Raw genomic sequence first — 24,110 nt, forward strand, 5'->3', positions numbered from 1 at the left:
GGGGTATCTGGACTAGAGAATTTTAAAAGATGAATAATGTCTTACATTTGGGACAGGAATTAAGGCTGGTGTGAAATTGGAAACGCTTTTATATTAACAATGGATGAATAAAATGTGACTACAGCTCTGTGAATTATTCAGTTTTAGTATGTTATCTCATTTGCTACTCATCCCTATGAGATAAAAAGAGAAAGTATTGTCCAGTCTGTTTCTCTGATGGTCTTGGGAATTTGTGAACTCAGAGTTGAACTGTCTTGAACCCCTCAGTCCAGCATTCTGTCTCTGATTCTGCTCTTTACAGGAGATACCTTTTTATTCCCTTCTACTAATGATTATAAATATATATATATGTATATGTATATATATTCTCTACACATTTGATTTTATGGCTTATTTCTTCCATAGGATGTGTGCTAGTCATTGACACAGTTAAAAACTTCCGTTACTTGAACAAGCCAATCACTCCCTACTTTGGGCAGTATATACACTGTTCTTCTTGAAGCTTTTCCCCAATACCCACCTTCTAATCTCAGCTTAAATATCACCTACTCAAAGCCTTTTGTGACTGACAGTGCAACTGGGACATCCTATTACCATCTTATGGTTCTCACTGCATACCAACTTTTCATTTATAACACCACAATACGTTTTTTTTAACATTAATTTCACTACTGGACTGTAAGCTCCGTAAATGAATGACTCATTTATTTTTTGGATGATCTCTTTTTCTGTGTTTAGCTCACATGCCCAACAAATACTGGTAGAATGAATAAGTGAATGAATGAAGGGAAACCCAAGGATGTAGCCATGCAACTGTCTCTAGCTTCTGCTTTCCCAAGAGTACCTCTAAAGTAGAAGTAACCAGAACAGACGAGTTATTTGTTACCTTAGATACCAGAAAGTGAAGTTGGGCTCTTGTGATGACATAGAAGAATTAAAAAAATTAAAAGTAGCCTCAGTTATTTTTTTAGTTGAATACGGTCTTTTTATCCAAAGAAATAATAGTCTTTGACTTCTCTATGATTATTCATAATATTAACTTTAAGTAAATTTTCTTACTATAACGTTGTTTCTTTATATAGTGTTTATTTGTGGACGTTACTATGTGCTCTGTTACTCAGGTCATCCTTTCCTCTCTAATCGAATACAATTTTAGGTGTCAGATATCAGGTCTATTTAAATAGCTATATGATAATATGCTATTTACTGAAGATGATATAATTAAACACTAGGTCTAACAAGCAATAGTAATACATCTATCTCTTTGATAAATGGAAGAAAATGGAAATGAAATTTCTTACATAAAAGAGACATCTCTTAGTTTTCTTCCAGGCCTAAAATTCTAAATTAGAACTCTAAGAATAATTTAAAGTTCTGTTTTGTTGTAGTTAAAATTCTGGTTCACAAGCTCAGTAATTTACATAGCTCTTCTATTTACTATAGTTTTCATTCCATATTCTTTACTCCAGTGTTTGAAACTGTTGCCCCCTTGTGGCTCATAGTGACAATTGCATAGTTTGAATTACAACTCCTAATAAAGTTTAACTTTTCCTCCAGGTAACCTGTTGCTTAGTAATAAAAGCAAAATGATATCAATTTAGGAAAATGAATTTAACTATATAAGATAATATGCTGTATCAAAGACAAGACTATCTCTGGGCAACAGTGTTTGATTTTTTTTTTTTGCGGTACTCGGGCCTCTCACTGTTGGGGCCCCTCCCGTTGCGGAGCACAGGCTCCGGATGCGCAGGCTCAGCGGCCATGGCTCACGGGCCCAGCCGCTCCGTGGCATGTGGGATCTTCCCGGACCGGGGCACGAACCCCTGTCCCCTGCATCGGCAGGCGGACTTTCAACCACTGCACCACCAGGGAAGCCCCAACAGTGTTTGATTTTTATGTCTTTTTTTTTTTTTTTCTTATATCAGTATGTTGAGGGCAACTTCTTTCATTGATCTGACTGGTCACTCTTATCTCAGACTCGGTATAGGAGTCATTATCTTGAGGAAATGTCTCTTATCAACATGGATTAGGCTCAGAGCCTCTTTTCCTTGCCCCATTATTCTCTGTGCATACCATTCTCTTAACTGTCCATGTCTGTACCTAGGACACCAGATAGGACCTTGTTCATTATGTCTAATAAATGTTTGTTGAATTGAATCTTCTACCCTTTGTCTTGTTTTAACTAGTGGAAATGGTGTTTTCTGACTCGTCTCTAATTATTACCTCTTGATCTCAAGGTCCCTTGACTTCTAGCTTCTGGCGACTCGCTGGCCCCAGTCCTTTGACAGATCTGGCCCTGGGCTTTCAGTCTGAATCTTTCTTGGTTTTTTTCCATTCAGGCTTCCAGTCTGTGATAAGAATTTTAAAAAGCAGATGCGTATAAACTGCCAGTGACAGACAAAATATTGTATGTTCTGCTGTTTCTTGTTTGGAAATAGCAAGTTTATTAGATCTCAGAAATTTTAAAATGTGTATGGACTTTATATTTTAGTGCTATCCTTTCATTTTATAATTGAACTTCAGACCCTGGAAATTAGGTAATTTGTTCAAGAATGTAAGTTAAGGTTATAAGATAAATGTATTCTTTGAAAGGAACCGGTTGCTTTCATATCTTTTTCTTTAAAAATATTGGAGGTTACTGACATCTGTTATGGGCTGAATTATGTTCCGCCCAAATTCAGATGTTGAAGTTCTAACATCCAGTACCTCAGAATGTGACTGTATTTGGAGATAGGGCCTTTAAAGAACTAATGAAGAAAAAGTGAGCTCATATGGGACCCTAGTCCCGTATGACTGGTATCCTTATAAGAAGAGGAGATTAGGACACAGACATGCACAGAGAGAAGGTCATGTGAAGACAGTGGAGGAAGGTGGCTCTTTATAAGCCCAGGAGAGAGGCCCTCAGGAGAAACTAATCCTGCTATCACCTTGATCTTGAACTTCCATCCTTCAGAACTGTGAGGAAATAAATTTCTGTTATTTAAGCCTCCCAGTCTGGTACTTTGCAATGACAGCCCTAGCAAACTAATGTAGGATTCCAATTTTTTTTGTTTGCTTTTATTATCATTCCCAGGGAGCATATATTTTATGAAAGCAGGAAGAATCTCTCATTTTTCTCAATGTCTTCTCTGTATAGTTCTGGAAACTGTCAAATCAGTTATAAAATCAGTTTTATATAGCTGTTCCTGGTGTCTGTGTTTTTCTATTCCTTATTAGTAGTGGGTCATGGTATTTTTCTGATGCCATGTTCTATCCTTTACTGTAGATTTACAGGGAGTTTGTTCATCTAATGGAGAATTTTATTGGAATTAAGGTCCATTATTTTCATATTTCTAATCAGCTTCATTGGGTTGTTTCCTTTTTAAAAGTCATACTAATAATTTAAGCAAAATACAAAATCTGAATATATATGGATATAACTGTATTTGAATACACATATGTATAGCTCCAGATTCACCCAGGACTTAAGGATTAATCTAGCAGATCAGTATATTGCTTTTTGAGGTTGGCAGAATAGCTTAAATATCCTAGTGGCCTAAATTTATTACTGGTCCCAAAGGTTTCTAATGTAAAACTGGGAAGTAAAATACGCTTACTAATATCATTCAGATTTATTTGCTTTCTGGGGACATCCATATAATCCCATGAGGTAAATATTCTCAGTTATTATTTCCACAAGCAAGCAATCTTCCTCTTTATTCATATACTGCCTTTTAGTATATGGATATTGTCAAAGTTTTAAAGCTTTTTGGTTGGTAAAACTACTCTTAAATGATAAGCTCATCAATCATGGATTTTCTGGACTTTCATAACATAATTTAGCCCTTAAATTTACAATCCTTTTGCTGAACACAATTTAGCTTTTAAATTTACAAATCCTCTTTTCGAATAGACCAAACTGTACAGTATCTGAATAATGTATTCCTGGTAAGAGACAGAATGGGATTCTTATAAAGAACACAAGTGACAAGTCCTTGACCTGATCAGGATGATTTCAAATTGAAATTTGAGAGGAGGAAGAAATAATATGATAAAATTATAAAACTAGATATCATGAAAGGCAGTGGTTATAACAGAGGAGGGCCAGAAACAACATGACTTGAGATATTTACCTTTCGATGCAGGGACTAGTATTAAAGTAAACTTGAAATTTTAATAGAAGAAGGAAAATATTTCTAATTATATAAATTATATATAAATGTAATATATTCTGAAATATCCCTGCAACACGATGAGAGAGTAATCATGCCTGGAATATAACAACAGAAGAATACATTTTACTTGATTGAATCATATCTAATAGAAGATAAGAGGAAGTAATCTTATGTCAAGAGTTGATTTACCCAAAGGAAGTCTTTAAAACTAATGGTGAAAAATGTCAGGCTTTTGGGTAAAGATAAATGTAATGACAAACAAAAATTCTGTCCCAGAGGAAGGATTTTACAGTCTATCCAACTAGGGAGAGGCAGAGACACGTTCGCTCCTTCAAGAAGGCATTATGTCTTTCTCACTTTTGTATGTACCATCAAACTTTATAGAGTTCTTTCAGATAACAATTGCTCAAAAATTGTAGTTGAGTATTTTGAATTGGCGAAGAAGTGATAGGATTTTGACAAGTATTGATATAATAACCAGATCAGGAAACTAGGATTTTTGAAGTTCAGATAAAAAATAGGCTTGATTCTATGGCCAGAGTGTAGTTCATGAGACTCTGAAGCTTCATCATTCTGACAATAAAGTAATAAATCGTCTCTACATAAAAGGAAAGAATTACATGGCTAATGAAGTAAATATGGCTTTCCAGTAGTAAAGCACCTAATAAGTTCACATTGAAAAGAATTGTGATGAATGTCAAAGACTAGAGTGACTTTTTGGAATGTTTGTTCAGAATAAAGAACAGTAGGTCACTGTTTCTACTTTTGTTTTGCTTCCATGTTCTGTGAAGAGCAGAAAACAAATATGGCTCAAATGAGTTCAGGTTCACAGTCCAAATGTATGTCCCAGGGGATCAAAGGCATACTGTTACCTTTCAGTATTCATGGAGAATGGGAGGTGTGCCCAGAAGACATGACCTTCCAGAGGAGGCTTGTGATTAACTGTCACATACATTACATCTTTTTATTACTCTGCCCGGCTCCCTGCCCCAATACACACTTTTCAGGTGCCTGATTTAAATATGAGGCTTACTTATGTAAAATTCCCCCAAATTGACCTTACTGCAGTTTTTGTTTCATCCTATGCATTTTGATATGTAGTGCTTTTATTTTTCTTTCCTTAATTGTTGACACTCATACCTTTTACTTCTTATTTGATTAAAATGTTATTTTTGATAGTATTGCTTACATTTCCAAGCAGATGGGAATATATTTCTTTTTTAAACTTTTGTTATTAATTGTAGTTGGATTGTACTGTGTCAAAAAATGCAGTTTTCGACGTTTCTGATTTGGGGGATTTATGTTTTCTTCCATTCCTACTCCTAGAATTTATATAACTTTATATAAATGCTTCATAGAACTTTGAAAATAAGATATATTTTCAGACTTTGGTGTTCAGAGCTTGATGTATATATTAATTAATTTAAATTGGTTAATCATACTGTGTCAGATATTTTTTGTTTTTAATTCTTCTTTACTTGACTGTCATAGATTAACTCATTTGTATTTTATTTATGTTTATATAATATAAAATATACTCACCACAGTAGTGTTTATAACTGATACAAGTTTTGCTTTTTATAGCTTGATGGGATGTGATTTTCAGTGTAAATATTCATGAGAGTCATACCTTTCATCATAAAATTATCTTCTATCCCAAGGGATGAATTTTGAGTGTTTTCCCCCCTATTTTCAGTATATTAATATTGCTGTATCTGTTTTTTTTTTTGTTTTTTTTGTTTTTTTTTTGGCGGTAGGCAGGCCTCTCACTGTTGTGGCCTCTCCCGTTGCGGAGCACAGGCTCCAGATGCGCAGGCTCAGCGGCCATGGCTCACGGGCCCAGCCGCTCTGCAGCATGTGGGATCTTCCCGGACCGGGGCATGAACCCGTGTCCCCTGCATCGGCAGGCGGACTCTCAACCACTGCGCCACCCGGGAAGCCCTGTATCTGTCTTTTTTGTTGTTCATATTTACCATCCTTTTATGTTTAACCTTAGTCTTTGGCATCACTTTGTGCCTTCCAAAAACATCATGTCATTGAATTTTTAAAAAACCATAATATTTTATTTTCAGTCAAAAAAATCGAACCATTTCATATTTTTCAATATAACGATTATGCCTGATTTTGCTTCTCTCATCTTGCTTTATGCTTTTTATTTCTAATTTTTTTTGTCTTTTTCTGCACAAACATGATTGTTACTCTTTTCTGCAATGATTTGAAATGTAAGCATTCTTTTTTTATTCCTTCTTAAAGTTTTTCAAAGACGTTCTTAAAACAGGTAAACTATCAAATGGATTCATAGCCTACCATTTTCTCTAGTTCTGAGTCCTGAGTTAAGGTTTACTACCTTCTGCTAGAGGGTCCATTTTCTGAGATGAGACAACAGCAGTTTGGGCGACGACATTTGTGCCTCCTTGAGTGTCTTCCAGTCGAATCTGCACTGTGTCTTACGGAAATTGCCCTGAGATTTCTACCACATGGATCACACCTCTCTCTGATTTCCAGTACTGCTTCCGGTCTCTCCCTCTCCTCCCCCATTTCATGTTTCCTGTATCATTTCTAGAAGAACTTAGGAGAGAGGAGTTGGAGTTAACAGTCTGTATATAAACCTCCATCTTGTCAGAAATTTGGTATGCCATATATTAAAGAGGAACTAGGCCTGGATAGGACATGAAATTATGTCAAATAATATGCAATTTAAGAAAGGGAAGTGTTTTTGTCTGGAAAAGAGAAAGCCTAAGTGGACTGTGACAGCTGTCTTCGATGCCATGTGGTGCAAAGAATAGACTGACTGTTTAGCCTCACAGGCTAGGACCAGGACCAGGGTGAGCAAATTAAACCTGTCCAAGCTGCTGGGAGATGGGGAGGGGTGTTGAACTGTTTAAAATCTAAGGTTTTTTCCAACATTATTTTTCCTTTAATATAAATAAGTGTGACACTTTTGAAATATGGGATATAAAACAGTTTTCTTCCCCAAATTTAACATGTATAAGAATTGAATGGAACACTTGTTAAAATAAAAAGTTCTGAGCCCAGCCACTTTGATTTATTTAAGTTTGGGATAGGATCTTGCACTCTGTATTTTCTGAGGTTAATTTTGAGAATATGGTGTAATCTTTAGGTAAAGTGAGTTTATAAAAGTACTATTCTTCGGCATTTTATGGTTTGGTTTTAGGATGTATTTCATGCAACACATTCTATTTTTAATTTTTATTTTATATTGGAGTATAGTTGATTTACAATGTTGTGTTAGTTTCAGGTGTACAGCAAAGTGATTTAGTTATACATATATCTATTCTTTTTCAGATTCTTTTCCCATATAAGTTATTACAGAGTACTGAGTAGAGTTCCCTGTGCTATACTGTAGGTCCTTGTTGATTATCTGTTTTATATATAGTAATGTGCAACACAGTCTTTGTTGATAGTAACCAACACTTTAAAATATTGTAAATATTATTCTAACTTAATTCATTGGTTTAAGTGTAAATGTAATTACTTTATAACATTTGCTGATATAATTAGGGTTTTGTAAAGAAATGGAAAATCGTTCTAAAAGTGCTAATAATGAAGAAAACAATTGAAGTCAACATTTCTACATAAAACTGTCAATTTGGGTACTGGGGGAAGCAGACACCAAGATGGAGTTTGAAGTGAAAGATACAGGGAAGAGAGAGCAGGGAAAGGCAAAGAAAGTCTTCAGATTGAGATGTAGGTTGACACCTGTGAAAGCAGAGAGGGAAGGAATGAGGACGAGGGATGGATATCTTCAAACAGGTAGAGTTCTGAGGAAGTCTGTCCCGGCCTGACGGTCAGCTCTGATTGACCACAGAAGAGACCACTATTGGGCAGACATGGCCAGGCCCTGCTTCTCCCATGGTTCTTACTCATTGACTGGGAGTAAGTGTGGGAAAAGTGTGGCCTCTGCTCCAATATGGTGGCAGATCCGAAGTGCTATAGCTGGTACTGTCAGCCACCTGTACTCCTAGCTACAGGTACTCTCTTGGAGGGAGATCTGAGCAGGACACGTTCATGGCTGCCACAAATCCAAGCTATATTTGTTCCAGTACTGGGGGGTGTGCATGCTTACTTGGAGGCATAATTTGACATGATCTGTACTGATGTCTTACAGCTTCTGTTAGTTTGACTCTACTTTTATTGCTTTACATCTCTCAGCTTTCATTTCATCCTATTTTTTTCATATATCAGGTGTACAATATGAATGATTCTATTCATAATATAATTTTATTTAGATTGTTATAAAAATAAAATACACTTGTCTGGAGGTGATAGTAAAAAATGTTCTGTAAAGATGTGGGATTTTGAAAACTCAAGAGTCTTTTACGTTATTCCTCTAGTCTGGAGGCAAGAAGAACTTGCACGCATTAACCAGTCTTTCACTGGAGCTGAAAGGAAAGCTGCTTTGTGTGAACTCCTGGAAAAAGAGACCCAGATAATTGCTTCCATTGGGAGACATAGATACATCGCTTATACGGCTAACCAGGAAGCATCGATACAAGCTTTTTTGGATAAGGTTATTGAAGTAACAATTATTTAAATATGAATGTATCCTGAATTTAAAAACATAGAATAATGAACTAAAGAAGAGACTTACATTGTAAGAATTTGTGTGAATTTTGTTTAGTATTTTGGTGACATATTTATTTAAATTTTGTATATATTTTTCTTTCTTCTTATACAGCTTTAGATTTTCACTGCAGCCTAGAATAACGATTGACAAGTCACATAAAATTAACGTGTTCTTAAGAAAAGAGCTATGAAGGGAAAAATGGAGACACCACCTTTGTGACTCTGTTCATTTAGACTTAGGCTGACTATAGAAATTAGATGAATTGCACACCCTGATAAAATGTAGAGTATTGAAGTCACAAAATGTCTGGATCTGCAGTGCCCCATAGTAAGCAACCTGGGGGAAATAGCTATAGACTAGTGTTTCTGCTTTTGTTCACCAGCTCATTAAGTGACTAGAAATTTCTGACCCAAAGGATATATGATTATTGAAAACCATGAAAACATACAATTAAGGGAAAAACTAAAGTAATTACCCTTTTGTGGTGAAACTGCCTGCTTGATATTGAATAGCCTGTTTCCATAGTGACCAATTTCCTTTTATAAACTTGATCTTTCCAAACAATTAAAAGCCAATCCAGCCACCAGAAGAAAAGGGATGGAGTTCTTCAAGATATTCTCGTGTAGTGATTCTGGTTGTATGATTCTTGTTATTTGAGAACATTTGTTCTTAAAAACCATATTTTTTGATACTATAAATGCCCCCCACTCACCTTACTTATACGCTCTCCTGTTTGATCTCAATTTTTCTTGTGGTTTTAACTACTGCCTGCATCCTGGAACTCCCTACAGTTCCAGGCCAGACCTCTCCTAGGAGCTTCCAAATCACATCCTGAATTGCCTACTATCATTGCTCTTTGGATGTCCCCAGAGTAAACCTCAAGTTGACATGTCAACCCCTGAGTCATATCATCTTACCTTTCCTTGACCCCTCACCTCCAAACTGATCCTCTTCTGTAACACTCGCATAATTTATCTTCTGTGAATGTTTCATCATCTACTTAAGTTGCTTCAGACAGAAACCTGGGCATTGTTCTTGACGTCCCACTTAGCCACCAAACTGTCTGTTCTATTACTTTAATAATCTCCTCAGTTCTTTACTTCTTCCTTTCCAAACTCACTACCACTGCTTACAGGGAAGTGGCTCTGCCATGCACCTTGATGACCTTGCGTGTATCCAAATACGCCACGTAAACAAAGACTTGAACCACAGCTAATCTGAGTCTTGGTGGAATGCCTTGTGATCCTGCTGGCACTGGAGAGGATGGGAAGCTTCTGAGATGTTATGGAACAGCTCCCCTCTCCTGCTTCCCTATCTCCTCTGAGAGGCTGTCATGAGACAGGTCTTGCCTTGTGTGTGTAAGCTTGACACTGATTTAATTGGATCTGGATTTCCTTCCCATCTGGATTACTTTATGTCCCCAAATGAGGCTTTCGACCTCCAGTCTCACTTCTTAATTCCCTCCTCCATCATCCGTATTGTTGCCACAGGGACCTCATTCAACACAACTCTGCCCCTGGCCCTCCTTGTTGCCCTCAAGGAACAAGGACTTTTATAGTCGATTCTTGGCACACCTGACCCATCCCACAGTTGTTTATCATCTCTACTTGCACACTACAGCCATACTGTTTCAGCTACGCTCAGTTACTTGCACGTTCACAGAAAGACCACATGCTCTCAATGCCTTTGCATCTGCTGTGGCCTCTACATGGAACATCCTTTCCTTCCTTCTTCAGTAACCAAGTAGTCACCCTTCAAAACAAGCTCAGATGTCCCTTCTTCTGGGAAGGATCACCGATCCTCCTACTTTAGCCTGTACTATATACCTTCATAAGACTCTGTTTCATTTTTGTCTTAGTACATTGTGGTCAGTTTTTATTATATCTGTTTACATGTCTGAATCCTTCCTAGATTCTGAGTTTCTTAAGGCAAGAGCCATCTTTTATCTGCATAGCCTCATATCCTAGCTCAGTGCTCATCACAGAGTATCAATAAGTGCTTGTGGAGGAAGGTAGGGAGGAAAAATAAGGGAAATAAATAATGGTTTGTAATTTTTTAAAAAAAAATTATTTTATTTATTTATTTTTGGTTGCATTGGGTCTTTGTTGCTGTGCGCGGGTGGCGAGCTGGGGCTACTCTCCGTTGCGGTGTGCGGGCTTCTCATTGCAGTGGCTTCTCTTGTTGCGGAGCACAGGCTTTAGTAGTGTGATGTGCGGGCTCCACTAATTGTGGCTCGTGGGCTCTAGAGCACAGGCTCAGCAGTTGTGGCACACGGGCTTAGCTGCTCTGTGGCATGTGAGATCTTCCCGGACCAGGGCTTGAACCCATATCCCCTGCATTGGCAGGTGGATTCTTAACCACTGCCCCACCAAGGAAGCCCCAATGATTTGTAATTTTATATTTCAGGTACTATGAGAAAATATGCAGTGTAGATACTATCATTTCAAATTCTTGAATATCTTCATTCTAGAATAGCTGAGTTCTACTGTATGGAAGCCATAATATTCATACTTCTCCAGAGTCATATTTTGAACTAAACTTATTCCTTTAGCAAGTTGCTCTATGTTGAATCCAGCTTCATCACTGGGAACTGTGTTCCTTATGTGTCTGATTGTTAACCTTAAGAGGACAGCATGGACCCAGGGCACAAGAAAGAGCTGGAGGCCTCTCAGGTGCCAATGGACAGGGAAGATGGGTGGTACTTACCTTCCTTATTTAAGGCTGAACCTTGTACAGGACTTCCTGCTTGTGCTTCATCTGCTGCTTTGTTTCCTGTAAGCGATTTTAAATTCTTGTTGTAAATACTTATACAATGTCTATTCTTCATTATGCCTGCACACCCCTCACCCCACCCCCCAACCTCCAGCTTCATGTCTAGCATTGTCCCTAAACATGTTTTAAATTATAGAGAGTCCAAAGGTAGATCAAGTCCCAACATATAAAAGCGCCTCTGGAGCCAGTTGATGACGATTACTCTCTGTCATGAAGTATAACTTTGTAAGAAGTTCTTTAAATGTCGCCAAAAAAGATGAGATGGGGAGATTTTGTTCATGAGAATTCCTGTGAGGAAGGAAGATTTTTTTTTTTTTGGTAAATACTTTGATACGTTTTGGGGTAGAATCTGAGACCCTAAAGGATCCTGAGTATGGGAAGAATTGCTCTATCCCAGGAAAACGGAGGTTTTCGAGTGTTGCCAGGAGAGAGAGTAGAGGGAGGACAGTTAGAAGGCAGTGGGACACAATGTGGCTTCTTGTAACTTCATTAATTATATCACTAATAATTGAAATATTAAGTGCAAGATGATTTTTTTTTTTTCATAAGAGGAAAAGGAGCAAGAGAAATGACTGGGCCTTAATGACTGATTCAGGGCAGCACACAAAGATGCAGGATCAGAAGATGACAGGAAGGATGGAAAAGTTAGCCACAAAAACTTGTAGAAATCAAGGGAAAGGCTTTTTTGTGGGTCATAGGTTTTTGTGTGGGTCATAGGTTTTAGAATTGGGGTTCTGAACCTGTGGTCACCCCAGCTGATAAACCAGTTAATCTCACCAATCCCCAGGCTAAGACTTAGAGGAAATGGACATTTTAGCTGATACAAGAGAATTTTACCTCAGTTTTGACCAAAGTGTTATACAGGGCAAGACAAAACACAACCACGGAATGGAACAGCTGCACTTGAGGTCAATCCCCAGTCCATTAAGTACCCTAATTAGTCCATTCTTTAAAAATATTGACCAACGGTGACTTTTGACCTGCTTTTAACCTGTTATAGTAAATTGTGAAATCTTTGTTATTCTAATACAAAGTCATTTAAATCACCTTTTTGTATATGGTGCCATGATAAACATCATAGAAAACAGTTAAGGTAGATTTTATAGTCTTTTGTTGTAAATAGTTATACCAGTTCTATTCCGTTTTATGCCTATCCCACCCTACCCATGCCTAGCATTGTCTCCAATAAATATTCAGGAGGAGTCAGTGTTGATTTCATGAAACTTGAAGTAACTTATTCTACAGTTTTTTTGATTGCTAAGAAAAAACAGCTTATAAGTAATCCCTGAGGCTAGATAAGGTCAGAGTTTTTTCAAATGTTAACGCTAACAACCAGGGCCATGATGCGGATTTTAAGATCCACATTTAGCACCATAACATATAGATATGTAAAGAGAATATTTACTTTCCCATAATTTGGAAATAACTCTGGAAAATAAAATTTTATGGTTTGGTTTTAGTTTAACTTCAGTGTGTCTAAGTATTATGTAGTGTATTGAACTAATATTTTATTTTTTATCTTCTTATCCTGGACACAGAATTTCTCTGAGTAGTGAATGATTACTATTTTAAATTAGTCCAATAAAAGCACTGAACTATTCAGTTATTAGGGACTCTATACTAAGCCTTCATTCTCCATAAAAAGTTTAAAGATTTTTGAAGCATTAGTTAAAAAATTTGTAATTTTATCACATCAAACATTGACATCCACAGGTTGTCAAATGTTAAAAACTCACAAATTGACAGAGGTGAAGAAATTCAGGTCAAGAAATTTGAATGAAAAATCATCAGTCAGTTTCTAATATATCTTGGGTACTGCTTACCCAAACTGTGTAAAGAGACAATTTGAATTTCTGCAAGAGGTTTTCCCTAGAGTCAAGGCCATTTATTTCTTTGATTCTCTTTGATTTACACACCACTTCTCACAATCACAAGCTAAAAAACTGCAATCTACTTTAGCTGTGTCATTTAATTTTTTTTCTCCTTACTCAGGTGGCCAACAGGTAATGGGATAGAAAAATGCAACCAGCTCTTGCCTCTCTCTGAGTACCACAGTACACAGGGGTGTCCTCTATGGACGGACAAAACCACTTTGCTGTGTAAAAGAAAAGTTGATCACTACCCAGTAGCTCTGGGGGGTTAGTGTTATTCTTAATTTGTCCCCTGAGGGTCTAGAGTATTAATTTAGGAGAAAGAAAAGACCGTCTCTCACAGTGCAGCCATTTCTTCTCTTTTGTGGAAGCTTGCTGCTCTCAAGGTTTTTATCTCTCCACCTTCCCTTCCTCAAAATGTGTCTTCCTGCTGTTCTTCTGTTCCTCTCCTCCAGAGTCTATGCTGTTTCATTTGTTGGCAGCTAAGTGGAATTTATTATGCTCCTGTTTTCTGAAGCAATTTAAGAACATGATTGTTGTACATCTCTTATTGTAGTCAAAGCATTCAAAGAAAAAAAGACATAGAAAGAGAAATAAGCAAAGTTGACATTTTCCTGCATCAGAATAAAAGAAATACCTTAAGGCCTGCAATCAGAGAAGCTTAGACTTGAAGACCAGGTTATCAGTGTTGGCAGAAATAAATCCAAATATAAAAACAACTTTGCCAAACAGATTTTTTAAATGCCATTTCAGTGCTTACACTAGGGAACTCAAACTTCAAATCTAGGAATCTTTGATTATATCACTCAGTTTCCTTTAATCTGGCTAACTCCTAGTTATTCTTCAGGTTTTATCTTAGATATTATTTTCTTTTCACCAGTTAAGTGCTTCATATCAAACTGTAGTTACCTGTTTACCTGCATCATCAAGCATAATCAACTTTTAATTATTTATTAATCTTTCTATGCTCTTAGATTTAAGAGTTCATGAAATTAGAATTTATCTACTTGCTACCTAGTACACTGACCAGTTTATAGTAAACACAATAAATACTTATTGAATGAATGAATGAATACTGTAGGCCCTGTGAAATATATAAAACTACATAAGAAATTTATTTCTTATAACCTGTAAGGAAAATTGAGTTGTAATTATAGAACAAATTGCATTGCCCCATTGCATACTGTGTGTGTGTGTGTGTGTGTGTGTGTGTGTTTACATGTACAATAGGACAGATAATAGTGATTTCAGTGGTTTCAAACCATAGTAGTTAGGAATCTTTATAGAAAAGTTAGGATTTAAGTTAAAAATCAAAGGGTAGAAACAATTTGGATGTTAAATATATTTGGAAAAAATCCAAGGTATTACTATATCACAGTGTCTTAGATGGGGCTAAAAACTTGGAGGGAAGGTAGAGTTAAATCAATACAGCAGCTGAAAAAAACCACAATAAGGTAGATGGACTAAGCATTTCATTAAAAGGTTATTGTACTTGGATTATTACAAATGAAATAACTTATCAGCCTGAAGAGCTAAAGGTATTGATCACATTACTGGAAGAAGGGAAATTACATTTAATAGAGCCACCCTGAGGAAAACTGTGTGCAAATATTAAGGCGTTAGACTTTAGAATATTGCTATATGAAACTTAGCCTAAGATTGCTTATTCCTTAAAGGCTTTAAAAAGAGCTTTGCAGCAAACATTAGATTTCAGTAACACTCTGAGGCCTACCCCAAACAAGGCTGTAACCATTTAAAACAATATATTTTTAAAATTTCTAAGTGATAATAATTAAATCATAAAATATTTTCTTATTGAGCTATTTCCCTTTTGTAATCCTTAATAAATTTTATTAATTTTATCAATCTGCTAATTAACTGTATATTATTTAATATTAGATTTATGGCTTAAAAATAGAAATTAATCATAGGGCTGCAGCTTCTCATTTGCTAGATTAAAACTAGAACTGAGAATCTAAAGTTTCTGATGGAGATTCCTAGCTCTGCACAACATTCATTTTACCTTTGATCAGAAAATGATGCCATTACTTTGAAAACATATCAAATATAGTTGTTAAATGGTAGCTTTGTAGTTTTCAATGTAATTTAGCTAATATGAAATGTAAAAAAATTAAAGGTAAATTGAGGCTGTAACTAAAAATTCATACTACTGTCATACTAAATACAGCCTTAAATGGTTTCTCTATTTGGCTATTCTACATTCCTGATGATTTATTTTGATACATGGGCTTCTATTTAAACTTTAAATTATATCAAATCTAAGATTTAAATGCTTGCAAGTATGGCATAAATTGGACTACAGGTCTCCAAAGCAATTACCAATCAGTCTACAAAAATGCAGCATTTGGACAGTTAGAAATTGTGATCAACATAGCCTCCTTTTTGATAGATTATAATCAGGGAAAGAAACTGAGCAGCTTTATACCTTAAAGTAGAAGAGTCAGTGAATTTTCACTGTGCTCTTTCTAGGTCAATGCATCTTCTCTTAAAGTCTCAGTAGTTTGAGTAGGAGGGAACAAAAGCATTGGCAAACATAGTCTTTAAATATTTTGTTGTGGTCCTGAGTCAGTGGAGGACTCACTCCATTTCCTCTCTCTGAATTCTTAGCCTGGGACTCCTCACATGAGCTTCAGGGCAAATTAGCTCCATCTTTGACCCTCAGTTCAGGAGACGGGCTATGTTGGGAGGCACCAAGCTAGATTTGGAAGTAGGAAGTGAGAATCTTAGCCATTGTCAGGGAGGCAGGGGCCACAGCACTGCTAAAATAGCTAAATACAGCTGTTTCCCTATGGACATCTGCTTTGTGAAGAACTGTGAACTTGTTATAGATTTATTTTTATAGGAAACAGAACTGTAACTGAGTCCCATATTGCTATATCTGTAGGTCTAATGCCTTGAGGATTGTAATCATTGTTCCACAAGGGTTGTTCTCAATTGGCAAGGCATGATCAAGACACATTCATACAACTCAGTATAACTGAACCAAGTAGATAATTTTTTTAGCATTCTAAATAGCATGCTTTGTTCCCCAGGGATTATTTCATAAATCCATCAAGCTAACCATCATACTAGTTAGTACAAATTAGTAGCAAATTCTGAATCCTGAGGAAGTGTTTGTACTTCTGCAGACTAAAGCTCTCTCATATTTTTTTTCCTAAATTGTTTTACTTTCCCATGGTCTACAAATTCTTCAAATAATTTTCTTAAGTTTTAGTGATAGTTTTATTCCATAAAGCACATGATAATAAGGTTAACTTATAGTAGAAGGAACAAAATTATTTTTGAACTTTTAATTAACTGATAATTATAAACATTATTTTTAAGTGTTCAGCTCCAAAGCTATGGAGAAGATTTGATGGCAAAATAATTGAGATGGATACACAATTCACCATCAGAGCCAGAGAGCTGCAAAACATCTATAACTGCATTGTGCTGAAAAATCTCTCTCAAGATGAGAGACTGGATGTGCTGTTAACACTCAAACATACTGTAAAGGTACGTTAGTTTCTCTTAGTTTTTGGGTATCACTACCACTATCAATAAAAAAATTGAATACTAAAATAAACAAGATGGTTTGTATTAAGTAATTATAAAGATAATAAATGTCTATATATATGAATTTTATTTTGTGAACAACTATATTGTTTGGGTATAATTGGGGGAGGATATGGTTTATGCATTAACATTTATCTACAAGTTCTCAAACTATATATTATGACACATACAAAAGTAAATATAACACAATGAATATTCTAAATGTAGATGTATCCTTACCTTTGCAATGAATGTAGATATATACAGCATGAGATTAGTACTCAACTCAGTTCAATAAAACAGCAATTATTGGCTATATATTTTCACACTTTTTAATGAAAATTTTATTTTTAGCAATTTTAATGCAGCATTAGTATAAGTATTTTTACCTCCTTTTCCTCATCAGTTATTGATTTAAGGCACTTTAAGTAGTTGAGTAAATGGTTCTTGTTGGAAGGTAAGTCCCCATAGGTCTCTCATATTTCTGCCCATCTTGAAAGCAGAGGCATGGACTCAATAAGGCATTGACTGCCTTTTTTCTGGACAGCCTTTTCAGAGATGTTTGTCAAGTGACTATGCCTTTGAAGCTAGAGATAGGAAGAGAGGGAGGTGGGAAATAAGCATGGTATCTGTAGAGGGCAGTAGAAAGACCAAATTGGCAAAAGGAGAGTGCAGGCAGAGAGTACAGTAGAAATATTCTTACTTGACATAATTAGGACCATTAGCTGGTTAATTAAAAAAACCAAAGGATGGACTCATAAAAGATAAGTTGTGCATGTCTTAATATGTTTAACCTAATATATCCACATATACATTTATTTAACAGTATTTGATGGAGGATTAAGGCTTTTAAGCATGACTCGATGTCTGGCTGTGTTTATGGTGGCTGCACAACCGTAGATTAGTTATTTAATATTTCTGAAAATCAGTTTCATCATCTGTAAAATTAGTTGCTTTGAAGATACACATATATATATGTGTATATATTTATACATACGTATGTATATAGAATATAAATAAAATATATAATTTATGTGTCTCAATGCTTACAAATAGGGAGCCCTCAATAAATAATAAGTATTATTTTGATGACAGTTGCTAATATAGACCAGTGAATTTTGATCCTGGGTGTATGTTAGAATCATCTGGAGAGCTTGAAAGAGAGAAAGAGATACACAGAGAAAGGGAGAGAGTTTGAGAATAAATGAATAGGAATGATATCTAGGCCCCATTTCAGAGCAGTTTAAATCAGATTCTCAAGTGTGAGGGCACTGTTAAAATCTTTTAAAATCTTCCCTAGGTCATTCTAATGTGCCCTCAGGGTCAGAGACCACTGATGCAGACTCTTGTATTAGCCATACCAAGTACATATTAAAAAGAAGAGAAGAGCATTATTTTACAGTTACTGACGTTACCCTCTGACTCCTTCATTCAAACTATGGTTTTGTAGTCGGAGGGCAGTCGGAGGAACTTACTTCTATTTTATTACTTCTAAATCCTTCTACTTTAATCACTTCACTCTTACTTGGGCTTTCTTATTCAGTCACCATCATTTCTATTACTTTGTTAAAGATTATTGTGAATTATATAAACATGCAGAAAACATGTATAAAATATACGTGTATAGTTTAGCAAATATAAAACCACCAATCTTGTTACTGCCCTCTGGCCCCAAAACAGGACATTGCCAACGTCCCCCTTTCTCTTCATATCTGCAACTCACCCTCTCGTCCTCTAAAAGTAATTACCATACAGACTTTCATGGTAGTCATTTCCTTGATTTTTCTTCATAGTTACCACCTCTGTATACATCTCTAAATAATACGGTGTAGTGTTGTTTATTTTTGGATTTTATTTAAATGGAATGAGACTGTATGTATTATTTTGTGCCTTGCTTCATTTGCTCAACATTAATTTGTAAGATTTAAACTTGTTACTGTATATAGCTCTAGTTAATTCATGTCCATATATCACGTAATACTCTACTGTATGAATAAGCCGTCATTATTTATGTAATCAATTTATTTATGGATATTTAGTTGTTTCTCATTTTGAGCTGGTGTGAACGATGACTCCGTGCACATTTTTTAAAGCACTTAAGAGTAGAATTGCTGGGTTGTAGATTATGCATATCTTAAGTTCTACTAGATAACGTCAAAATTTTTTCTAAATTAGTGGCACCAACTTATATTTATGTCAGCAATGTTTTGTTACCTTTGGAATGTAGTTTTCAGTTTGTTTGGGTGATAATTTTAAAAACTAGTGATTTTTAGAATTCTATACTGAATATGGTTGTGTTTTACACAGGAACATGAATGTAAACTGACTCAAGAAATTCTAGAATTGATTGACAGGGAGGTTGACCTTATGATGAGAGGAGTCAAACATGAGAACCTTGAAGGACTCAGAAAAAGGATTGCAACACTCTTTTTTCAGTACATCAAAACACCTCTGTTTAATCCAGAAGTTGCAAGACACCTTAAGGTACTCTACCTTTTCTTCCCTGTATTCCTTTATCAAAATTCTAAGACGTGCTATAGTAAGTCGAAGTATATGCAGATTTTGCTTTAATACTTTACTAGGGGGTCCATGTGGAAGACCATCTTATTGGTGAAATCTCCTTTGAATGATATTTTTTATGTTGATAAATGAATCATTTAACTTTTTCTGTTTGTATTTCCAAGCTTGAATTCTCTCCTACTCTCTGGATTAAATATCCAGTTGAATATTACAGTGTGTGGAACACATCATGATCTCTCACACCATCATGCTTTTCCATGTACTGTTGCTTCCACTTGGAATGCTGTCCCCTACTTTACCCAGCCAACTCCTCTTCATTTTCTAAGACTCAATTCACATGTACCCTCCTTCATTAGGCCTCAGAGAAAGTTAAACTCTTCATATCTGAGATTCTACATGCACCTGTTTGTGTTCCTTTATAATACTTATCACGGAGTTATAATTATTACTGAACAGATCCACATAGATATCCTGCGAGAACTTCAAATGTAACACGTATTTGAATTAAACTACCTTTTCCAACTCTAACATGTTTAGCCTCCTTTGGGGATTTTTCTCTCTAAAGCCAAGATAAGTGCCTTACTGCCTTCTTACTTTGCAAAACTATTTAAAACACCTTTAGTAAAGTTTTGGGGGGGGTGGTTTACTAAAGAATTTGAAACAGCGTTTTGTTCCAGTGATTATGTTTAGACTAATAATCTATTTAAGAAGCTGACTAAACATGTATTTTGCTTTTTTAACATAAACAAAATCTCAATATTTAGTCAAAATTTTTAGAAAAATTAAAATTGTTTATTTTTTATATTCTTTCTTTTTAATGAAGTTTTGAAACTTAACTGTATTGCAAGATAATTTCAAAATATAACAAAAGTTCAAGAGAAATGTTGACCATTGAATTATTTCTTATTCACATCGTTGTTTCATTTTTCCAAGCTACCTTTTAGTCTTCTATAGACTCACTCAGTTTTTATATGCTTGCAGTAGTATAATAGAATTTAATATTCTACACATTCATATAACATTGTATCATTTTATTCACTTTTTAAATTTACCTTTGGTAAAATTCAATCCTTTTGGTGAGTTTTGACAAATTCAGAGTCATATAATCAACAGCCAACAGCACAATCAAGATAAAAAATAGTCTTATCACCTCCCCCAAATTCCCTCATGCTGCTACTTTGTAATCAGCCCTTCCCCTGGCTACCTAACCCTTGGCAAACACTGATCAGAATTTTATTTCTATAGTTATACCTAACCTAGAGTGTCACATAAATGGAATGATATGCTATGTGCAAGTATACCATGTCTTATTGCACTTCACTTTACTGAGCTTTGCAGATACTGTGTATGTGTTCTTTTTCTTTTCTCTTTTTCTTTTCTTTCTTTTTTTTTTTTTTTACAAATTGAAGGTTGTGACAACCCTGCATTGAGCAAGTCTGTTGGCACAATTTTTCCAAGAGTATTTGCTCCCTTTGTGTCTCTGTGTCACATTTTGGTAATTCTTGTAATGTTTCAGGCTTTTTCATTATTGTTATATTTGTTACAGTGATCTGTGGTCACTGATCTTTGATGTTACTATTGTAATTGTTTTGGGGCACCATGGACCTCACCCACATAAAACAGCGGACTTAATTGACGTGTGTGTGTCCTGACTGCTCCACCAACTGGTGGTACTTCCAACTCTCTCCCTCTCCTCAGGTTTCCCTATCCCCTGAGACACAACATTATTGAGATTAGGCCAATTAATAACCCTACAACAGCCTCTAAGAGTTCAAGTGAAAGGAAGAGTTGCACACCTCTCCCTTTAAATTGGAGAATTTAAAGCTAGAAATGATTAAACTTAGTGAGGAAGGCTTGTCGAAAGCTGAAATAGGCCAGAAGTTAAGCCTCTTGCACTAAATAGTTAGTCAACTTGTAAATGCAAAGGAAAAGTTCTTGAAGGAAATTAAAAGTGCTACTTCAGTGAACACATGAGTGCTAAGAAAATGAAACAGCCCTATTGCTGATATGGAGAGAATTTGAGTGGTCTAGATAGAAGATCAAACCAGCCGTAACATTTCCATAAGCCAAAGCCTCTTCCAGAGCAAAGCCCTAACTCTCTTTATTTTTATGAAGGTTAATACCAAGTCTCAATAAATTTAAGAATATTGAAATCATATCAAGCATCTTTTCCAACCACAATGCTATGAGACTAGAAATTAACTGCAAGAAAAAAAAACTACAAAAAGTAAAAACATTTGGAGGTTAAATAATATGCTGCTAAACATGGGTCACTGAATAAATCAAAGAGGAAATAAAAAAAAATACGTGGAGACAATAAAAATGGAAAGACAATGATCCAAAATCAATGGGATTCAGCAGAAGCAGTTCTAAGAGGGAAGCTGATAGTGATACAAGCCTACATCAGGAAATAAGAAAAATCTCAAACAACCTAACATTACACCTAAAGGAACTAGAAAAAGAAGAAGAAACAAAACCTAAAGTTAGTAGAAGGAAAGAAATAATACAGATCAGAGCAGAAATAAAGAGACTAATATCAATGAAACTAAGAGCTGGTTCTTTGAAAAGATAAACAAAATTGATGAAGTTTTTGCCAGACTCATCAAGAAAAAACGAGGGGCCAAATTAATAAAATCAGAAATGAAAGAGAGGTTACAACCAACACCACAGAAATTAAAGGATCATAAGAGATTCTTATGAACAGTTACACACCAATAAAGTGGACAACCTAGAAGAACTGGATAAATTCCTAGAAACATACAATCTCCCAAGACTGAACCTGGAAGAAATAGAAAATATGAACAGACCAATTACCAGTAATGAAATTGAATCAGTAATCAAAAACTCCCAACAAATAAAAGTTCAGGCCTAGACTGCTTCACAGGAAATTCTACCAAACATTTAAAAAAGAGTTAACATCTGTCCTTCTCAAACTACTCCAAAAAACTGAAGAGGAAGGAATACTTCCAAACTCATTCTATGAGGCCAGCATCACCCTGATACTGAAACCAGACAAAGACATCACAGAAAATTACACGCCAATATCACTGATGAACATAGATGCAAAAGTCCTCAGCAAAATGTTAGCAAACCGAATTCAGTAACACACTGGAAGGATCATACACCATGATCAAGTGGGATTTATCTCTGGGATGCAAGAATGGTTCAATGCTGCAAATCAGTGTGATACACCACATTAACAAACTGAAGAATGAAAATTATAAGATCAATTCAATAGATGGAGAAAAAGCTTTGACGAACTTCAACATTCATTTGTGATAAAAACTCTCAACAAAGTGTATAGAGGGAACATACCTCAACATAATAAAGGCCATATGACAAACCTACAACCAACATCATATTCAATAGTGGAAAGGTGAAAGCATTTCCTCTAAGATCAGGAACAAGACAAGGATGCCCACTCTTGCCACTTTTATTCAACATAGTATTGGCAATCCTAACCACAGTAATCATACAAGAGAAAGAAATGAAGGGAATTCAAATTGGAAAGAAGGAAGTAAAACTATCACTATTTGCAGATGACATGCTACTATGTAGAGAAAATCCTAAAGATAACACCAAAATCTGTTAGAATTCATCAATGAATTCAGTAAAGTTGCAGAATACAAAATTAATATACAGAAATCTATTGCATATCTATACACTAATAACAAACTCTCAGAAAGAGAAATTAAGAAAACAATCCCATTTATAATTACATCAAAGAGAATACAATACCTAGGAATAAATCTAACCAACGAGGTAAAACTTGTACTCAGAAAACTATGACATTGATGAGAGAAATTGAAGATGACATAAACAAATGGAAGAATTAATATTGTTAAAATCACATAATATCCAAGGCAATCTACAGATTTAATGCAGCCTCTTTCAAAATTCCAAGGGCATTTTCCACAGAACTAGAACAAATAGCTCTAAAATGTGTATGGAAACACAAAAGACTTTGAGTAGTCAAAACAATCTTGAGAAAGAAGAACAAAGCTGGAGGTATCATGCTCCTTGACTTCAGACTGTACTACAAAGCTACAGTAATCAAAACAGTATGGTACTGGCACAAAAACAGATCCATAGATCAGTGAAACAGAATAGAGAGCCCAGAAACAAACCTACATTTATATGGACAATTAATCTATGACAAAGAAGGCAAGAACACACACTGGGGGAAAAGACAGTCTCTTCAATAAATGGTGTTGGGAAAACTGGACAGCCACATGCAAAAGAATCAAACTGGACTACTTTATCACACCAAATACAAAAATCAACTTAATGGAATAAAGACTTAAATGTAAAACCTGAAACCTTAAAACTCTTAGAAGAAAACCTAGGCAATATGCTCTTTGACATCGGTCTTAAGTGTATTTTTTGGATACGTGTCCTCAGGCAAGGGAAACAAAGCTAAAAATAAGTGAGTGGGAGTACATCAAACTAAAAATCTTTTGCACAGTGAATGAAACTATCAATAAAGTGAAAAGGCAGCATACTGAATGGGAGAAGATATTTCCAAATGAAATGTCTAATTACAGGTTAATATCCAAAATATACAAAGAATGCATACAACCCAACATCAAAAACAAACAACAGGATTAAAAATGGGCATAGGACCTGAATAGACCTTTTTCCAAGGAAGAC

The 24,110-nt window shown here is 35.5% G+C and overlaps 1 protein-coding gene across 2 annotated transcripts in view; it reads left to right on the forward strand.

The window, feature by feature from the left end:
• The window catches only part of IQUB (IQ motif and ubiquitin domain containing), a 125,311-nt gene that overhangs the window by 27,228 nt on the left and 73,973 nt on the right, over nucleotides 1–24,110 (forward strand). For both annotated transcript variants that reach the window (XM_033420375.2, XM_004265496.4), the window contains exons 8-10: nucleotides 8,510–8,685; nucleotides 16,731–16,901; nucleotides 19,248–19,424. In XM_033420375.2, the coding sequence (XP_033276266.1) occupies nucleotides 8,510–8,685; nucleotides 16,731–16,901; nucleotides 19,248–19,424 (524 nt within the window). The remainder of the gene's footprint in view (nucleotides 1–8,509; nucleotides 8,686–16,730; nucleotides 16,902–19,247; nucleotides 19,425–24,110) is intronic.

Source organism: Orcinus orca, chromosome 9 (genome assembly GCF_937001465.1).
Source record: "Orcinus orca chromosome 9, mOrcOrc1.1, whole genome shotgun sequence".
NCBI lineage: Eukaryota > Metazoa > Chordata > Mammalia > Artiodactyla > Delphinidae > Orcinus > Orcinus orca.